General features: G+C 43.4%; 5 protein-coding genes across 5 annotated transcripts; 2 read left to right on the top strand and 3 right to left on the bottom strand.

Moving 5' to 3' along the window:
- Positions 1-4,476: 4,476 nt before the first annotated feature.
- BDB00DRAFT_760929 (DNase I-like protein) lies at positions 4,477-5,896 on the top strand (the record flags this gene model as incomplete). Its single annotated transcript, XM_053119241.1, has 5 exons — positions 4,477-4,708; positions 4,830-4,959; positions 5,080-5,146; positions 5,260-5,768; positions 5,845-5,896. The coding sequence occupies 5 exons, from the start codon at positions 4,477-4,479 to the stop codon at positions 5,894-5,896; spliced, it is 990 nt and encodes a 329-aa protein (XP_052981246.1).
- Positions 5,897-6,141: 245 nt separating this feature from the next.
- BDB00DRAFT_761136 (uncharacterized protein) lies at positions 6,142-10,045 on the bottom strand (the record flags this gene model as incomplete). The annotated part of the gene is made up of 6 exons (XM_053119251.1): positions 6,142-6,823; positions 6,935-7,333; positions 7,573-7,750; positions 7,832-8,745; positions 8,838-8,957; positions 9,042-10,045. 6 exons carry the CDS (start codon positions 10,043-10,045, stop codon positions 6,142-6,144), a joined length of 3,297 nt encoding a protein of 1,098 aa, XP_052981245.1.
- Positions 10,046-15,333: 5,288 nt separating this feature from the next.
- Positions 15,334-18,138, top strand: BDB00DRAFT_281281 (uncharacterized protein). Its single transcript, XM_053116775.1, has 4 exons — positions 15,334-15,615; positions 15,761-16,338; positions 16,430-16,993; positions 17,147-18,138. Exons 1-4 carry the CDS (start codon positions 15,483-15,485, stop codon positions 17,813-17,815), a joined length of 1,944 nt encoding a protein of 647 aa, XP_052981244.1. The 5' UTR covers positions 15,334-15,482; the 3' UTR covers positions 17,816-18,138.
- Position 18,139: 1 nt separating this feature from the next.
- Positions 18,140-18,998, bottom strand: BDB00DRAFT_281085 (uncharacterized protein). The gene has a single exon (XM_053116773.1). It carries the CDS (start codon positions 18,872-18,874, stop codon positions 18,389-18,391), a length of 486 nt encoding a protein of 161 aa, XP_052981243.1. The 5' UTR covers positions 18,875-18,998; the 3' UTR covers positions 18,140-18,388.
- On the bottom strand, positions 18,998-20,439 carry BDB00DRAFT_281133 (uncharacterized protein). Its single transcript, XM_053116774.1, has 2 exons — positions 20,321-20,439; positions 18,998-20,218 (listed from the first exon to the last, which is right to left on the bottom strand). Exon 2 carries the CDS (start codon positions 20,115-20,117, stop codon positions 19,122-19,124), a length of 996 nt encoding a protein of 331 aa, XP_052981242.1. The 5' UTR covers positions 20,118-20,218; positions 20,321-20,439; the 3' UTR covers positions 18,998-19,121.
- Between the last annotated feature and the right edge of the window lie 48 nt (positions 20,440-20,487).

The raw sequence follows: 20,487 nt of genomic DNA, 5'->3' as shown, positions 1-20,487 counted from the left end.
TTACTTGTATTCAGCATGTTTAAAGCGATGACACTTCTCAGATGTCGAAGGATTTGAAGTGAGAATCATATTGTTTTAATGACGGTTATACCTTGAGTCTTTCTTCGATGGGATATCCGTCTACTCACATAGTCATACATTCATGTAGAATAAATCTTCTGATCTGGAGGAGCCACACACCTCGGGGCGTCATGAACGTGAGAGAGTAATCTGATTGAATATATTGAACTGGCTCAAATGCCGCGTAGCATGTGTGTTCATTACTATTATATAACCGCGCGGTCGCAGCAATCATGCCGCTCTTCTTCCTCCTCGTCAACGTTTCTAAACCAAAGCTATTCAATGTAAGTATCATTGGAACGGATTAGAGGATCGGAGAGTGTATGTTTACGGTGGTGAGTGAGAAGAGCGTATGCAACCGGTTGTGAGTATACAGTGATTTCTCAAGATCCGTTTATCTCACTTTCTTTCTTTTTTGACACAGACCTTCTTCTCGTCTTAACCTGGCCCTTCTCCCCTTCACGTTGGCTCTTAAAGCACAAATGCAAGTGTAAGTACAATATGGAAAGTATGAAGTGTACTTTGAAATTTTGCATGTGGATGTGATATACGAAAGAAGATCTGAATTTTGACGTTTCTTAAGAAGTGTATGTAGAGCATACAGCCGCTAATGTTATCCTCCTTTCTTCTCTGCTACTACTGTAGGATTCTGAATTTTTGAAACGGTTGGTTCGGTTGGTGTTTGCACCCCACCCTTAAGCACAAGCAACGGCTGTAAGTACGGTAGAAAAAGGAATGTGAGCATGAGCTGGAGAGAAGTCGAGTGTCTCTTGGGGGTGCTCAAGCCATGACGTGTCAAAAGTAGCTGCATATTTAGAACAGTCTGCTTAGAGAATCCCCAGCGGTTGTGCCAAATCCCAATTCCAAATTTGCTATTTTTCTAATGCTGTATGGTCTTTCTTCTTTTCTTTCTACTTTAGGTGGCGCCTTATGCTGGTTGGGTTAATCGTGTCCGGCGGACAAGTAACAGATAGTAAGTATAAGCAAAAGGGGACTTGAACATTGTTAGGTGTCAAAGGTGCAGTGTGCGCAGCAGCGTGACGGGAAAGGATTCCTGACCATGCCGTGTGCAGTATGGCAGTCTCTCAAGATTTTTCTTTCTCTCTTACCCTTTCTTCTTGTTTTTCCTCTCTCTACCTCAAGGCTCTCTTCCTCCAACTCAAGGATGCCATAACAGCAAGTATAGTTGGAAAGAAGCTTGTGCCTGTGTTTGCCCTTGCGTGTTCGTATAACCAGGAAGATGTCTGCCATGACATGTCAAAAAGTGTAACATGTCGTGTACGCAGCTGCTCACAAATGCTTTTTTTTTTCTATTAGAGGCAGGCTCTGAGGTGATCTGTTTGGAATTTATTTGGCTTGAAGCCATCTTTCTCTGTCTACATCTTTTCTTTAAAACGACAAAACAAATGTAAGCATAGCTGCATCCGGCTTGGGATGGAGGATGATGGCCATGCCGTGTCAAATATAAAGATAGCACAGTGGGGCAACCCAATATGATCTTTCTTTTCTCAGCTAGAAGAAGTGTTTTTATCTTGGCTGCGATTCTCTGCTCTGCTCTGGCCGTGTGATCGGCTCTCCTGTGTCTCATCGTAGAAGTATAAGTAAGTATGATATAGCACGATAGGATTCTCTCTCTGTGTGTGTGTTTTAATAGTTTCCCATTATCTGTTCGACTCTTTTGTTTCTCGGAATGGCGATAGTGCACAGACACCTCCATGCTGGTCAAGATTGATGCTCTACTGCCATCCCGCTTCTAGAAGCCGACCTGTCAAGTAGTCCATCGGCTGTGGTCAAGATCTGTCCATCCATCTCGACGTCGGTGGCGTGTGCCTTTTGCTTTGATTTAGACCTGAGGAAGTCGTTAAAAGCCTCATCTTCTTCTTTGCTATGTACATATATTATATCTCTATTGCTCCTTTGTATATTATCCCCCTTCCCCACCTCCCCTTGCTCTAACTCAGGAAGTCGTTAAAAGCGTCTATTGCGTTCTTAATATAGTTTATCCCCCTCCCCTCCCCTCCCTTCCCCCTTGTACAATCCGTATCGCCTAGTAGCCGCTGTTCCGTATCCATCTTCGGATGTTGCATCTTTTCATGCGAACGGCATACTCTCCACACCAGGCAGCCTTCGGGAGTAAGTCCTGTCATTAACATTTACCCCAGCCACGGGTCAAAAGTGCGCTGGTGGTCCCCTGTGAGTTCGGAGAATGCTTTGCGTAAGTACTCGCTTTCTCTCTCACTCTCCATGTGTGGCTGGAATTACATGGAAAGAACTGAGGAAGCTAACTTGTAACTCTTGATTTTTTTTAATAAATAGAAGATACGAGCATCAATACATCTACGCTGTATGTACGCAGACAGAAAAGCTATCGAAATTAGAGTAAATTTTATGTTGGCTTTTATAAAATGCGCTGACAACGAAAAGCTTGAAGGTAAGAAGCATACGGAAGAAGATGCAATCGGTAGTCCTGGCCAATATCACGTTATAAAAGAATAGGATACAGCTCCTTGCAACTTGTCTCTTTGACCAAGGCAAGAATGTTTCTAAGAGGCGGCGAGATAAATATCGCTGATGGAATCAGCATGATTATTGAATCCTTTTAGAGATTCTACATGATAATCAAACTACTTCATCCGAAAGATACGGATTGCCATTTGTATCCTTCGGTAATTTGAGATTTTGGACGCTAAATATTGTGTATATAAACAGTGTTACAATTTTTTGTCTTTTAGCGAGGGAAATGTGCCAAAAAGCGAGACAAGCAGAATATAAGCATCAATTATGCTCAATAAATGTACATACAATTTGGTACTGTCTCATGTTTTAATACTGCATTTGAGAAGGCATTGCCGAGAAACCTCTTATTAATCCTTACATATATGATATCCTCTCTGTTTCCTTATCACATCATTGTGTTTAATTTTCTATCCTTCAGGTTCTTTGTATGTCTTATATCCAGAAAGAAGCTTGCTACAGTAAGTCAACTATATATAACTTTGTACGAGATATAAAAAAGTACGTTTTGTTGCGGTTAATTATAGTAATCAGGCGACAAATACTACATCAATCAAATGACGATACGATAATGCACCTGCGGAGCTACTGTATACATTTAGTATAAATAACAAATAAAGAAATCACTTACGAGTGCTTTGTGAACGTAATAAGCCTATCACATCAAAGCGTACCATGTGCCAATAATTACGTACCAAGAGTCTGTGCAATTAATTTCGTCAATTAGAGAAAAAAATGGACACTGAAAGTATGAGCACATATCGCATGTTCTGTACACATCACTCTGTCAACACTAAACACAAAATAATACATAGATCCTTCTTTCTCTTAAACTCAGTATCAAGAAATCATATGTATCATATTCGTTTTTATCTGGTAGTCGCCATATAATCGAAGTTGCTTTGTTACATAAACCGACTTTATTGTTATGCAACAGTGAAGGGAGCATTGCGCCCCATCCAGATCTATATGTTTCGTGTAACGCCGATCCTGTCAAAACCCGAAACTGGGTTCATTGGTCGTGTTTGTCCACAATGTAAATATTTGCCAATGGTACTGTACATACATTATGCGCTATACCTTTTAACGTTTTAAGTATTTGCAGCTTAGATTTTTATGGTATGGCTCTCTAAATATGTTATTGTCAGGTTAAATGACATGCTCTAATGTTTATGAAAGTGTCTTGCTTGGTTTCAGTCGATATTGATCATGTGGTCACTGTCGTTCACTACTCGGGTTACGCAAGCTTCATTAAGATGGGAAGCATACTTTCAGAGTTGGGACAGCTATTTCAATTCCTCGGATTGTTGATTGAAAAGTAAACTGTGAAGAGGATGATGGGGCGACGTTAGTTAAAGAATTATTTAGTGACATCGGCGTGTTCTCATCAATGTCTTCTCCGTGCCGTCGGCCTGGTCGACCACAGATAATGTATATTACCAAATTGATTTACTACATTGCTGAAAAACAAAGTTGACATATTATGACGAACTGTAGCACTTGTCAAGAGCACGCATTGAAACGCAAACACGTTTACGGCTCCTGGGGTGTCCACGTGCGAAATGCAGTCCGTTGAGATTTTGGAGCATCGTGACACAAAGCTGTTCTTAATGCTGAACGTGCGCTATTGAGCTCCAGTCAGTGGACATTTGGCCATGACACAACAAGGCGATCTTGTATACTTGCTAATGGCAACGATTGAGATAATATACACAGTACAACATGAGTTTGTGTCAATTTTGCATTGTTATATATAAGTGAGAAAAAAGAGTTTCCGCTTTCTTTTTGTTCCTGTACTTTAACAACCTCAAAGCAATCCCCAGCCTCCTCTTCTTCAAGATATACCAGATGAAGTTCCCAATTATTACTGCTGTGATGATGGTGGTTGCCGGTGGTACCGCCATGGCTGCTCCTACCAACTCCAAAACTACCGATGAGATCCGCTTGGTTAGCTGGAATATCCGCATGGACGCCCTATCTGATTCTATTACCGTTGATGAAACTATTGCTGGTTTGCCAACTGAACTTCCTTCGGACCCGGAGTCGTATTTTCCCAACACTGCTGAACGTCCCTGGAGCGAGCGCCGCATCGCCGTAGCAAATACTTTGCTCTTTGACCGCGCCGATCTTATGGGTAAATTTATATGGCTAGTTTTTTTTGTTCTTTTTTTTTCTGCATAGCTTATATGGATTAGGCTGCTTTCTCGATGCATTGTGTAACACTCCTCTTCGTGCAAATGTTGAATGATACACAGGTCTCCAAGAAGTAACGAAGCGTCAATTGGATGATTTGGAGATTCTACTTGGCAACGATTATGCCAATATTGGTGTTGGTCGCGAAGATGGAAAGGAAGACGGCGAGTATAGCCCGATTTTCTATAGAAAGTAGGTTGTAAAATATTATGGTACCTTCTCGCCTCAATCGCCATAGTGCCTTTGTTGTACATACACATGAGAATTATTTTGTACTCATTAAGTGTATTTCCTTTCACGCTTTTCTCACAGATCCGCTGCTAAGCTTATCGAGTGGGACACCTTCTGGCTTAGCGATACGCCATTTGAACCCTCCAAGGTAACAGACTACCAATATTACTTTTATTTTTGTAATTATATACACATGGTATAGCTTTAAAGATTCAGTTCAGCAATACTGATACCCTCGCTATTTATATAACACGTATGCAGTACCCTGGTGCTGGCAACACCCGTATTTGCACCACGGCTCAGTTCAAGGGCAAGTCTGGCATATTTACCTACATGAACACTCATTTGGATCATCTTTCCGACGAGCAACGTGGTTATGGTCTTTCCTTGATTTTGCACCGTGCCAAGTATGAGGCCATCAAGACTAAGCGTCCTGTGTTTGTCACTGGTGACTTTAACTCGCGACCTGATCAATTGGGCTACCAGGTCATCACTGGACAAGTTGAACCATTGGAACTGAACTCGACTTTCACTGAAAAATACAGCTGGAGCGACCAACAAGAGAAGGAATTCGTTTTCAAGGATTTGATCGCGGAAACTGTGCCTGAAAGAAGAAGTGGTGACTATGCTACATTCACTGGGTTTGCCGATCCTGATGGCACGGACAGCTACAGCAGAATCGACTTTGTGATGGCTGGCTCCAATGGCGGATGGAAGAGCAACAGCTTCCGTGTTGCTGGAACGCTTACCGACAATGGGTTGTGGTCTAGGTATGTATGCTCGCACATTTAGCACTTCTTGCTGGGTACAGACACAGTATAATTGATTGTCTTGATTTGTGTGTAGTGATCACAAGCCGGTGATTAGCGACCTTACCATTTACAAGGGCAGATATTAATCAAACAAACACAGTACAATATGTATAATAATATAGATGACAAACGAGCAAATAAAATAGAGTATGAATGTAGGACTACATACAGCGAAAATGCCGATAAAATGAATTATTATAATAACTGTAGTAATATGACATCTCGATTTTTGAGTTTATATGAAGGGTGCTAAGTGTACACAATGGAATCTGGTTATAGAAAGAAAGGGGGCAGTAACAGAGAGAGGTATGAAGAACGGAGAAAAGAAATGCTATATAACAGGGTGATGTGGATGTGATTGATGTGCTTCTTGTTGGTGTTGCTGGTGTTGTGATTGGACACTACTGCTGTTGATAGATGGATGCGGGGATTGCGGTCGTTGTGGCGGTGTAATCTTGATAGATTTGGTTGTTGTTGTTGTTGATGCGGAAGTCGACGAACGACCTTTCCCTTTATTAGCGCCCGAAGAGGTAGTTGTTGGTGGCGGATTGTTCGATTGATTTGGTTTCCGTTTCTTCCTCCGTTTAGTCTCGTCTTCCACCTCCGGCTCGTACCCATGCAATGACTTGGCCTTTCGTGTAGCACGTGTTTCGGAGGAGTATGTCTTCCATTCTTCAAGAAGAGCCATCTTGACTTGGTCACGTTCAAACCACTCTAAAAGCTCAGCAGCAGTAATCCGGTCTTGTGGACGAGTCCGCAGGCATTTTAACAGAAGTTCCTGGCTTACTTTTCCCTTGATATCTTGCTGTAATGCTCTTTCAATCCGATAGTCATCTTCAGCAACATAGCGTAAGCCTTGTAGATCGGTATCCAGCACTCCTCGCCAAGGCTCGGTATCAGTAAACGTCTTCCAAATCATGACGCCTATTGAATAGATATCTTCTGCTTTTGGATGGATAAGCCATTGTAACACTTGAGTGTCCGAGCGCGTTTTTGGTAATGTTTGAATCGATCTAATAAGCACAGAGCATACGCATAAGAGAGAGAGCATGTAAGCTTTTACGTTTTCATTTGTGCAATCATACTACAACATACAAAAGTCGTAGCTTTGTTTTTTTTAATACCTGTACATGCGGTATCCATGATCGGGCTTCCCCTTCACCCACGGTAGGTTCGCACACCATACGTCCAGCTCTTCTTTTGATTCTGGTACGACATCACCGTCGTATTCTGACTCTGCTCGAGGAACGTCGACAAACCAATCACGTACATCTTGTGGCTCACAGAACACGGATTTACCAAAGTCGATAAGGTACAAGCAAACGTTCTCGTTGCCATCTTCGAGCTTCTCGCCGATTCGGTTGACCATAAAGTTGACCTCTGAGAGATCGCGATGCGCCAAACCAGCATCATGGATTACCTTGATACAAAGGATCATTTGACGAATAATGCTGTACTTCTGATGGGCAGACAAGCGATGGTGAGAATGGACATGCGTATACTGTTTTAGCGTTTCTTGGTAGCTAAAACCAGAATTGTCAGTGATAAAAGGAGATACAGCCGCACAGTTATTTGCTTAGCGAGGAGCAGAAATATCTTACCGTTCCATTGTCAGGCCCATAACATCACCATTGTCCTTGTAAATGACTTCTTTCATCTGAGCCATGTGGGGAAGGTTGCGGAGTTTCCTGTTCAATGCAGACTTGGTAAGAAGCTGGTCTATCATTTTCATAACAAACACGCACACAAACAGTAAGCTTACATTAGACAAGCAATTTCTGTGATCCTCTGATACATGGTCATCTGGCGGAAAGTCTGGACGACGACGTCTTGGAGAAAGTATACTTGTTTGAAGTAGCCTTCAGAGTTGGGTGCATTCAGCTTGAGGAAGCCATACTTCTCAGAGATATTTTCCACGTCCACGCCCCTTTCTTTGCAAGCTTGAAACGTGTCAATTATGCGTAAGTCCTTTTCTTCTGTTGTTGTTTTCTTTAGAAAATGTTAGACGCTTGATGATTTACCTTGAAACAGCCTTTGCCATACTTCATGATCGATTTCACGCATGGAAGAAGTTGATGAAGCGGGGGAAGATGACAGTTCTGGTGAAACATGTGCCGCTGATTTGTCTTCTATTTTAGGCAACGCCGCATATTTGCGTCCTGTTTTGACATGTCCATTTGTTGCTGCTTTTTCTTCCTTCTTGACGACCGATGATGCAGCTGCTACTGTTTTCGCTGCTGTCGTGTTTTTCGTATGCTGATGCTGGTGTTGAAGCTTTACATCCGACGATTTCTCTTTCTTTTTTGTTTTAACTGCTTGGATCGTCTTGCTTTCCTCTTCCTGGTCATCTGGTAGAGACAGCACGACCCGTGCAATCTTTCGGAGCAACAGCTTCGTTTCCATATCATCAGAAGATGAATTTGATCCCTTGGCTTGATACGGCGGTGACGGTTGAGAGATGGCTGTGATTTTCGCAGTTGTATACATCCGGCGAAAGTAATCTCGCTCCACAGTCTCATTTGCTTCAAACGACGCATTCTCTACAATCCTCAGTGGGCGCAGATGGATCCACGCTTTAGGTGCAAGCTCGTGTGTGTACTTGTTCAGGCGGTCGATATCGTATAGTGGACTAGCTGGATATGTGATTACGATGTCCGTTACGACTTGGTAGAGCTTTGGCCGAGTCCGTTTCACCCGTGTATTGTAGAATATTGCAAGTACGCCGTACGCGCTCACTTGTTCGAGAAACGTTCGATTTTTTGCAATGTAAAATCGTGGAATGGTGCTGTGGTCGCCTGTTGGATCTTGTTTCATGCGTTCAATTGCTTGGAAAAATGGTCCGTTTAATTGCAGATACAGTAGCTTTTCGTTCGTCAGGCCGCGCTGTTTCGCTTTGGGCTCCATTGGCGACATGGCTGATATTGTGTACACCGTGCTAAATCCAACCATGCATAGAACGTGAGCCTTGAACTTCTCCAAACCATGCTTTTCCGTATCCTTGTCATCTCTTTGCTAACCTGTTCTTACCTGTTAGCGCAGAACAAGCGCGATAAAAGCGAAGGAGCAAGATCGGTTTCTTCAGGTATCCGTTCGATAGGATCGAATTTAAAATCGTTGGTTGCTGTGGGCTTTTGGTTTTTTACAAGTCTATCACATCATTTCCTTGTTGTTACCAATCTCGCTCAAAAAACAGCTATTTTCATCAACCACCGTCATTACTCTCATGTATACCTTATCTGCGTTTTCAGATCCAATACGATTTTGCGAAACAACGCATCCAGCCTGTCGGCGTGTTTGGGGATCGTGCCGGTGTTACTGTGATATGACTTTGCATTCTTCCAGATCAGCAGTATATCCTTTTCAAATTTTGAAAAGGTTGTGTAAGCACCCTCCCATGCCTTCTTTTCGACGGTAGACAAATCCATTGGCGTCTTGATCTCCTGATGATACAGAACCGCCGAGTCAGGAACCGGCTGTATAAATGGCCAGCAGTCTGGCGTCGCAAGCAACATGTTGAGAATGAATCGATATAGACGTAGGAACAACCGAGTCACATTCGAAGGCAGTTCGTATTTGACATTACTCAAATCTGTGAATGTGTCTATCAGAGCCGTCACCTTGGATTCCCGCTGTTGTTGTTGTGTTGGCATGGGAATAGCATTGCCGCTAATCAGTCGCTTGGAAACGATAGTATTTACTGAGATGTTTTTGACCCGAAGGCCCTCCACCACCATGCGCTGCACCGCAACAAGATCACCGTTTGAGATCTGCGAGCCGTCTGTTTGAGAAACATCTTTGTCACCTGATGTCCCAAGTATCATTGTCGTGATGACCTGCATCGCTTGAAGCGGAAGCACCTGGCGCGAATCTGTATCTTTGCGCTCGCTGATACCCACGGATGGTAACTCGTCTATATTTAATACCACGCCTAACCGCCGAAGGATGGCTATGGTTAACCGTTTGATCCCCATTCCATCCAAGCGATGCTGCATTGGATCGCTAGGTTCTTTAATTGGTTTGATTGCTGAAGGTAAATACGAAGATGATGATGCTGCTGCTGCTGTTGGGGATGACAAAGATGATGGATGTTTTTTTATATGTACACGCAGCCGGGGTCGTCGTGGAAAGTCTGCTGTTAGGGTATCGAGTGGATGTTGCTGTGGCAGTGCAGTAGAAATAGGCACGACCGCATCGTTGAGAAAAGACGAAGACGACGTCGACGGCTGCGGCGCCATCCCTGGTACAAAGGAATTGTTTGTCCGTAATCTCACAACGGGTCGATCGTCAACAAGTGGTGTACTCAGGGACGGTGATCGCGATCGTTTCCGTCGCGCAGCAGTGGAGGAAATAGTAGGCATGGGGGATTTCGTAGTCGTTGGTGCTTCGTTAACGTCGTAACTTGACGACGAACCAGAAAAGAGAACTTCAGGGGGATAAGCGTTATTACTGTGCAGTGACGACGAATCGTTGAGTATAACTGGTGAAGGCACTATATATCAAAAAGGGCACTCCAACTTTAGCGTTTGCGTGTGATATATTTAAAGGTTTGGAAAAGGAAAGCAACTTGTCCCACAGTCTCCCTCTCTCTCTCTGTGTGTGTGTGTGTATATATGTATGTCCGTCTGTGGGTGTTGATTTTCACTTTTCCATTTGCTTCTTCAAATAAACATTACCTTCTGTCGACAAATTCAACAGGCGGTCAATGTCATGCTGAAAATCATCTGGAGCGGTGCCGGTCGCATCATTGGGAATAAAGCTTGGAGTTTCGTCGTTTTGCAGTGGTCTGGTTGCGGTGGTGTCGTCGTGCTCGGCTCCAAGTCCAAGTGCTTCGAGGCCTTGGAACTTCCAAAACAGCTGAACGTTATTGACTGTGCCCATAGCAGGGTCGCTGCTTTCTTGAAAGGCCCAGTCGTCCATTCAACGCTTTCTTTGTAGTAGGATCAGAAATGGCGCGATGAGCTGGGAAAAATAAAAAGTGTAAAAGCAGTGGTTGTTGGAATCTCAAGGTGTTGTGGTAAAACAGCAACTCCTTGAACTCAGAGGTGCTCGATATTTTCTACCTTGCTGAAATGGAAAGAGCTGGGTTAAATGCACAAAGTTGCCGCCTCAGTGCGTGGGTTTTTTTGTGGTTCCCCCACCTACTCAACCCACCCCCCCCATCCGTCATGACAAGAATACTACGTACCTCTCTTTTCTTTCTACAGACTCCTCGTGATGTATACTCGCTATTGCCTATTCTCACTCCTATAATATAACTTGCAGCAGTTATAATTAAAGAAGCACATAGCGGTTTGAGCTAGGATATGGTGCTTATTATGTCTCAAACAATGATGAGCATATTATAATATCCCTTGCCTATATGTCTTGCATGAATTGGGGCAATAACAATGTACTCAGTAGCCTTGTTAGGACACAGCAAAAGTGCATGTGTACTTAATTTCCCAAATCGTCGACTGCTTTCAAGTCTCTCCACCGCACTTTATCTTTTTGTATCTAAGCTTTGTAACGAAGATCTGTGTAACGAACAACAACGGCAGCAGTTCTCCATATTTAATCACTCAGGCACCCCAGCATCTTCTAGCCACGTCCGTCAATTACACACGCCAAACTACTGTGTGAGCAATCTTACCCTCTTTGCCCAATTATGTACGACACAGGTATAGCAACCTACTCTGATGCTGGCCTTTTTTGTACTTGATGACCATTGTAGTTCTATTTTCTCCACAGGAATTCATGCGATAAACCCGACAACAGCAACAACGAGATTGCAACAACAAGAGCAGAAAGAAGGTAATGTACGTTGTCATGCCATGCTGTTCTATGATATATGCCAATATTATGCGGTCGTTGAAAGGCATTTAACCTATTCATGGTCAATGTTATCAACAGTGCTAGTGGTCACTAATACCAGGACAGTATAAGGGATAGTCGAGGAAGACAAAAGAGTGGTTCTCCCAATCAAGCATAATCATATACCTTGAGTGTTAATTTCGTCAAACGAAGAAATCTAGTCACCCAGAAGCATTTGAATATCCTGCTTGACACATGTTGTATATTCACTTTTCTTTTTGTCCCATTCATTGTATGACCAAGATAATGGTAGTCACAGAAGCAGCAATGACATCTAAATCTAGGACAATGCCTTTTATAAAGGTATCCATGGCTCAAACAACAAAATGATTGTGATATAGAGCAGTTGATTGACACGTACGATGGGCTAAAGCACCAGTAGCATTGACCAAGACTGTGCTATCATGCAAAATAAGCAACAAGCGACCACTATGTATACAAGTCTCAACAAGGCACAGACGTGCATTGAAATCTCATGATTCAAGGAGCATCAGCAATTTTTGATAAGCTGCCTAACGGAGGTGCAAGCCAACAGCATCTATAACGCACTATCAAATGCTTGTGCTGCTGAAGGGATAAGCTTTACTGGGCCAGAGTCCAAGTCGCCTTTGCTATGTCGCTGTCGTCTGTGCCTATGTATCGGTGTGTATTGTTCCTCCTTGCTTTTGCAAACACATTCTGCGGTATCCTTTACAATTGTGTATCTCATATCTTGTACCTGCAGTGCCACTATACTGTAAACATTATGCTGTGTACGGCTATCTGTACATATACAGTACTGTACCTTTGCGCCGGGAGCAACCTTTTGAAATTGTTCACAGTGTATCATGTACTACAAGTATGAAGATGCCGCGGTATGTATGCAACTGTTTGACGAATTGACTTTCATATCAAAGTTTGCTGCTGCTGAGGGACTAGATGGTCCTAGCTTATAACCTTATACATTTCCTAACTCCCGCTGCTTATTACAGTATTTTATAGATAACCATTCCATTTCTTTCATGTTGCCAAGTGTTACTGCCACGGGTTGATAGAACTTGCTCGAGATTCATACAACTTTTGCTTTTGGCTGCCAAGGATTGTCTATATTTCTATTGCACAGAAATCCAGCTGGTCTGGAGGAAGTGTCCTTTCTTCCTTTTCGTTTAGCCTCTTTCTGTGTGGCACACATACTACGAAAACCAAAGATGGTCATCTCAAGCGCACATACGAACTTTGTGCGAAAGTAAGGAGATGGGGAGCGGGAGCACGTACTGGATAGATGAACGAGGGCCTCCACTTTTCTTTTCCCGGGCGAGGGGCAGTTTCCACGGAGCAGTACAGCAAGTGCCTCTTGCATTCACCCTTCAAAAGTAAAAGCGATGTGTACCCGTCAAGTTCATGAGTACGATGAACAAGACAATTCGATCCTCTTCAAACAAAGTTTTCTTTTTGCGATCTAACACAAAAATAGGGTCTGCTAATCCTTTTCCCCCTCCTGTACCCCGAAAGGTTGGTAGCCCTGCTCGTATTGATTTCTACGAGAGTTAATATTTCTTCGAGGGAATAATAAATAAAGATGCACAGAAGTCAAAACCCTGCACCGCAGAAGCATTTTCCTCTTTTTGGACAAGGCACGCTTTCCGGAAGAAGAGGAGCAAATATTACGTGAAGATCAGTTCATTTGCGCACAGGTGCCCAACACACACACACACACTTACATACTCGCATATCACCCACACAAACATGTCTAAACCTAATTGTCTACCTTTTTTTGGCCCTCCCAAAAAGTGCCGTCATTCGATTCGAATTTGTATCTCTTTTTCACCTCTACTCCTTAAAATCTACTCTTCACTCTCTTTCTTTCTTCGTTCTTGTTTAGCTTTCCTGTTCTCGGTTTCACAGAGTAGCCACTGCAATACTCTTTTCGCTCTTCTTTATTATACCCTCTAATGACACTTTATGTTTACATCGTTCAATATGCAGAATAACAACAACGATCACAACAGCCGATTGTCATCTTCAAATTCACGACAAATGACTGGAATATCACTAGACCAATGCCTCAATGAAGAATTACGTGGTAATGGCATAAAACATTACTACTACCAATGTGTTGACAAAAAAGAACCCATCTGATTTATGTTATATAAGATTTAGCGGAAGAAGACCCCCGGAACGCTGGAGATATCATCACCGAAGAAGCCGATGGCCGTTTACCAACATTCATTTCTTCTACTACTACCTCAAACAAAAAGAAGCAACGGCCTTTATCGCTACCACGTCCATTAACAGCATGGAATCTTGACCAACAAGCTAAAGAAACAACTACAACTAGTAATACCACTAGTGCCGCACGAAGGAGAAATTCTTTGACAAGGGTAGGGTTGTTTGGCATGACATGTCCTCTCTAGCTTTCTCAATCCAGAATCCAAAAAAAGTCTAACACACACCCCTTATTCCACAAACATGCACGTTTCAGTCTTTGAGCATGCTGATCCGACGACTCCGACCGGTAAGATGGGTCACCAGAGCCTAGTGTTAGAGTTTATGTATCGGTCTTGGTGCTAACAAGAAATAACAATCATACCCTTTTCTCGGACATACAAAGAGCTTACGGTGGAATAAAAAGTCAAAAACGAGGAATAATGATGTCGAGTGCGTTTTTAGTTATGCCGGTAAATCTTCCAACGAGCAACAGCGACATAGCATCATCAGTAACAATTGCAATAACAATAACGACGCCTATGTCGGACGCGAAGAAAACCACCTCCAAACGCACACTCTTTTCAATGATGACAACAATGACGATCTACATATTACCGTCGCTCCTCCAATGATATCAGCACACGCGAACCATGACCCGCAACGCGAAAGTGCAGGTTCAGAATTGAGCAGCAGTTACAGCAGGCTGCTTACGAAAGCCAACGAAAAGGGGGCTAATGCTACGTCAGTCTCAGAAACAGATTTTCACGAAAACAAGATCGATCACGTCAGCAGCCTATCCTCAAAAATACAATGTCACACGCATGATGCACTTCTTAATATTGATACTACAGCGCAGCAACATCAGCTGCCGCGAGTTAAAAAGCGCGAGTCTCAGAGCAGCAGTATTGCCAGTAGGGCTGCAAGTCGATCGAGCACGACAGTCAACTCCATCTACAACACATTCTCTCATAACGACGATGAAGATGGACTCTCTCTTGCCGAGCTACCACACAGCAGAGGCCATGCTCGATTATCAATGTGCAGCAGTAAGCTTTCATTGGTGTGCTGTATCGATGGAAAACAACCACAGCAGCAACAGCTAGATCTGTCTCAACAAACCAATACAAACGACGAAGCTATTACCCAGAAACAGCAAGCAATTGCCAATCGGGATGCCCCTCATGAGCGCCGACCTTCACGCTCCTCTTCAGTAATTTACCCGTCAGCTGTAAATTGTTCAGATAGCAGGGTCGACATCACCCACCTTTCTTGTCAGCAAAAGGAATATCAGAATAATGAAGGAAACAGTGTTAACAATATGCCCAAGAACAATACCGACGACAACGTTGATAAGAGTCAAAAAGAGGAAGCAGTTGAGTATATCAAACTAACAGCCGAGCGACTCTGGAACGAAGATGTAGGGGTGTGCGAGCGCGAACGGATAGCTGAATGGCTAGGAACAAAGTACGTGCATCCTCCTCTTCTCCAATTTCATTTCCGGATATGTGTTTTTAATTTTCATTGCGAAGACCCCAATTTAAAAAAGAGGCATCAGTCTTAATCGTCATTTTTCTCCTTCTTGCTTTCTATTCTTTCATAAGTGACCGTTTCAGATGCCATGTTTTGCGCCAGTACATGAGTTATCTCGACTTTACAAATCAAAGAATTGATGAATCATTTCGAAAACTTTGCAGCAAAGTATATTTCAAGGCAGAGGCTCAGCAAATTGACCGTATCTTGGAGGCATTTGCATGTCGGTACTTGGAATGTAATCCATCTACAATTATGCAAAGCTCAGGTTAGTTCATTCTGACCCACTTTCATGTTTGAATGTGATTAACACTTGAATGGTCATCTGTGACTACATTTGACATAACCATGTTCAACCAAAATAACCATCGCGAATACGCTAGATGTTATACACGCAGTAGCAATGGCCTTGGTACTTTTAAACACGGATCTACACGGCGTACACGATAATCACAAGAAAATGTCGCGAGCAAAATTTATCACTAACACAATGACAACCATTCGCGACGTGATGACGATGACAACCCCCGAGAAGCCTACGATACGAAATTCTGTCACTGGTGCTGTTGCTATCACAAACGATAACTCCTCCTCCTCCTCTTTCACAAACGACAATGGTAATAATAAAGCAGCTCGTCGACGGACGCTTTTATCACTCAGCGAAAGCGTGCTTTCTGCATTAACGTCAGCCTCAAACGGCTCTTCTCGCTGGATGATACGCAGAAGCATGAGTTCAAAAAGCGTTAATAGCATACCGTCACCTGGAACCCTCACTACACATAATGAAGCACACAGACAGCAGCCATCATCCAGTAAACAGAACTGGGTAGTCAGTAACAATAATGAGATTGACAACAGCAATAACGATACCGAGCAGCAAAACAGCAGTACCAATAACACTCGATTTGGATTGATCGATGAGCAGCGATCATGGTCAGAAGACATGGAGAATCTTTTGAAGGTTGGTTATATTAAAGCAGCTTTGGATTAAAAAGTTATAGAAACAGTATGTAACTCAGGGATTATGCCCTGATGACGGTATCTCTTTATAGGATCTTTACATATCTGTCAAAGGAAACCAAATCATCCAAAACAACCGAATGAAACGAGCATCAGCATCAACCCACGATCAGACGGACAGAAACACAGCATCCCCATCAAGTAATAACATTGACAGCAGCAGCAGCAATAAAGCCCTACTGCGACGTCGTCGAGGCCAATCACTGCTGTTACCCTTGGCAGGGTTATCTGGTGCTCTTGACGACATTTCTTTGCTGAAACAGAAAAGAAGGCTGTCGCATTCACCTACCGACCCATCGATATATGCCCTTGATAACAGAGGTTGTGAAGCAACGAACATCACCACCTCCTCTACTGGTTCCCCCAATATTAGAATGCGCAAGGAAGGGATTGTTATGCAGAAACACATCATGGAACACGCGACAAAAAAAGCGCGACACCGAGCTTGGCAACCTTGTTTTCTCGTTGTGCATGGAGGGAAAGCCGATCTATGTCGACCACCGCCGTCTTCTTCTGCAACCGCAAAGGAGCAAAAGCGAAAAAGTATATGGGGTGGCTACTCTCACACTATTCACGATTCTTATTATGAGCGCGAGGTAAGACCATCAGAGCTGCTATTTTATTTTGGATAACAATGCAAAAACAAAACGAAATAAAATAAAAGCAAGCAAACAAACAACAATCAAAAAACAAAAATGCGGGAGGATGTGCATGTATTATTAGTTTGCTGACTCGTTCCTGAATTGTAGCAGAATATACTGTGCGCTAGCACTGGCAGCAGCAGCAACAACAACAATAACAGTGCCAAAAGGACCGAAAAGGATCGTCGCGCTGCGCTAGTACAAACAATTGATCTGAAACACTCGATTGCAAATACTCTGCCACCACCGGGCTGGCATGGCGGACGACGCCATGTTTTTAGCTTACAGACTGCTGATGGAGCGGTTTGGCTGTTTGAATCAGTGGACGCGGAATCGACGGTAGCTTGGGTGACTTGTTGCAATTATTGGGCCGCATTGCTAAGCAAAGAGGCGATGCCGGGCGCAATTTGCAATCTTGACTACGGCTGGTGGCATAGTAGCAACATAGGCAATTCATTCGTGTATAACAATAGCGACAGTAATAATGATAGCAGTGGTGCCGACAACAGCAGCAACACCAATATTGATTGTTCTATCGACATTGTGATATCGGACTGGACGCCGCCTTCACCGTCTATGATAGCCAGTCAGCTGTCCGAAACAGAAAAAACGATTGTGTTGAAGAAGCATATCGCATTCTTGCAACAAGAGATCAAAGATCATCGAGCAGTGCGAGAAAGCATATACAAAAGGGTACATCTTCTTGTTATTTTCTTGTACCGCTTTCAACAACCACATACAGTGTTTTTGTTAACCTTTGCTGAATTCTGCCTATAGTTCGCAGGGTATAACAACAAGGACCGCGACTTGAAAAAATCCAAGGCACTCGACAACTGGGAGCGTAAAATGCAATATCTACTGCATGAGGTGATCAAGTTTCGAACCTACGTCGAAGCATTGATGTGTTCCCCGTCAGTATATCGGCAACAGCAGCAACAGTATCAATAACAATTACAGAGGCATACCTTGCGACTGACTGTGGTGTATTTATTATGTTTACCTTTGCTTGTACATATATTACGTTCTTTATCTCTAATTCAATATGTTTCATTATATAACCTTCATTCATGTAATGCGCGTTACTCAAAAAGAAAAGCAAATTGAACAACGTGCTACTATTACTACTACATATTTGATATGATGTGCGTGTGGATGGGTGTACGAATTTGGACAACATATTGGCTACATAGCTGAAGAGTGAAAAGGGGTTGGAAGAAACTTGCAATACTTTCGTATGCGGAACATGCTAAGAAGAGGAGCTGCGTGGGGTGGGGGGAAGATTCTGAATGCGGGAAAGAAGAATATGCCAAAAGGGAGTTTGAGGGTTAGATTAAAAAAAAGAAAGAGAGATCACAATTTTGACACGAGCAAAAACGTAGAAGAGACGAGAAGGATCAGAGCAACAATGCCCTGGTAAAATATGCTGGGGCTGTTTGCGCCAGAAACATGCAATGGACCATATTTGCCAACAGAATCATCCGGATACGGTGCTGATGGTGACGGATGGAAACTGGATAATGTGGAAGAACTAGCAGCACGTGAGGGCATCGAGAGATGCGTCAATACCGAGGTTGTTGTAGTCGATTGTGAAGAATTGAAACCGTGCTGTTCATCATCGTCGCTACTGCTAGAAGTCAGAGGAGTCGGTGTCGGTGTTGCTGAAGCTGTTGCAGATGTATGCTCTGGTGTGCTGATAGCTGCTGTAGTCGTGGAGTGTGGTGACTGATCATTTGTAGGTTGCTGCTGCTGCTGCTGCTGTTGTTGTGCGAGTACAACTACTGCTAACTCAGTACAACACCCGTATAGTATGCAGAATGCAAAGAAAGCTTTGTACATGTATGAGGAAGCAAGAAGAGGAAAACCGAAAAAGAAACGAGAGAGTGAACGAGAGAGTGAAAAGGAGCATAAATTGTTGATTACTCGGTGGAACTTAAAATAAGGAGTTATTCTTTAGATGGGGGTGGATGAGGAGTCCATCCAGGCTTTCACTTCAACTTTTTTGATTTACTTTTTCGTAAACTATGCTTATAGCATTATTATTATTGTTGTTGCTGTAGTCATGGTATGACACATACATGGTAAGCTAGCTGTATTTCTTTTTGGCAGCCCAATCGACCCATCTACTCGCCAGCAGCTTGGCCCAGATAGCAACGTAGCCGAATAGTGCAGGTATAAAAACTTCTCTTTCTCGGCGATCGGACGCATCCAATGTCCGGCGAGCGACAGCACTCGAAGACAGCTTGCCGCGTGTCGATCCTGCTATGGCTTGTCCATCACCTTTGCCGATATCCACAGCCGAATTTCGTAGTTCCGTATCGACCGTTCCTGGGCAAATGATCCCGATGTGGACATTGTAGCGCTCAACTTCAACCCGCAACGAGTCAAAGAAGCCATGAAGAGCATGCTTTGATCCAGCATACAAGGCACGAGTAGGCGCACCGACTTTACCTGCCAACGATGACATGATCATGATATTGGGCGCAACAGATGTTTCGATGAGCATGGGGAGCACAAGCCGACAAAGGCGGACTGGTGCCATATAGTTTACATCGGTGATATGTTCTAAGGCTTCGTCTATAGATGTTGTTGTTGACGATGATGACGATGATGTATCTTGTAGGAGTTTGACGGAAAAGTGCCCTGAGGACGGTGACTGTTGTGAATGAACAACTTTGATCCCACTCGCATCCATGAACGGTCGTACAGAAATGAGTCCGGCACAGAAAACCACAGTGTCCACTCCATCGAGTGTGCGTTTTGTCGCTTCCACGAGGCGTTCCAAATCACTTGTTTGAGTAATGTCCCCGGCAATGGTAACTACATTAGTCGACCCAGCCTGTTCACATTCTTGTCGTAATGAATCAATGAGTGCTTGTCTCCGTGCAAACAGGGCAAGTTTGGCGCCACGTGCAGCATACTTGAGCGCAAGATCTCTGCCTATGCCTGAACTGCAACCGATAAGCATAACGCGCTCCTTGTCCGCAGGTAATGCTCGTAATCTTTGTTTGCCCGCTCTTTTTGCCGAGATGAGGTAAAAAAGCGTAATGGCAGCACATATTGCAATAAGTGCTTCACGCATATCGTTTTGGTTTCACGTTGAACTGGGCACCACTGAGCTGGAAAAGACGGAAACAGAACAAAATCGTGTGATGCATAAAGCAGTTCCGCTAATATAATGAACTTATATATATATGAGCCTTGATGCATGTGAAATGGCATCTTTCGCAACGAAAGAGGACAAATATGCCGATGACCCAATTACAGCATTATGGATATGCTTACGTTGCTGATGGACACCCGTGGATCGTGCAGTAGGACCATCAAGTTCGATTGTTGACTACATAATATGGTTCACTGTTCTCTTCCACCACAATACCTTGTCGATGGATATCCCTGATGCAGCCCGCATATTCACATACGACACACTAATGAAGATGATATAAAAACAG

This window comes from Zychaea mexicana (genome assembly GCF_025766255.1).
Source record: "Zychaea mexicana strain RSA 1403 chromosome Unknown BDB00scaffold_24, whole genome shotgun sequence".
NCBI lineage: Eukaryota > Fungi > Mucoromycota > Mucoromycetes > Mucorales > Lichtheimiaceae > Zychaea > Zychaea mexicana.
This window is presented reverse-complemented; position numbering and strand designations above follow the sequence as displayed.

Coding starts and splice junctions, on each gene's coding strand:
- BDB00DRAFT_281281 (XM_053116775.1), top strand. CDS start 15,483: ATGAGTTATCTCGACTTTACAAATCAAAGAATTGATGAATCATTTCGA. Junction 15,616..15,760: donor TGCATGTCGGTACTTGGAAT/GTAATCCATCTA, acceptor CGAATACGCTAG/ATGTTATACACGCAGTAGCA. Junction 16,339..16,429: donor ACATGGAGAATCTTTTGAAG/GTTGGTTATATT, acceptor ATCTCTTTATAG/GATCTTTACATATCTGTCAA.
- BDB00DRAFT_281085 (XM_053116773.1), bottom strand. CDS start 18,874: ATGTACAAAGCTTTCTTTGCATTCTGCATACTATACGGGTGTTGTACT.
- BDB00DRAFT_281133 (XM_053116774.1), bottom strand. CDS start 20,117: ATGCGTGAAGCACTTATTGCAATATGTGCTGCCATTACGCTTTTTTAC.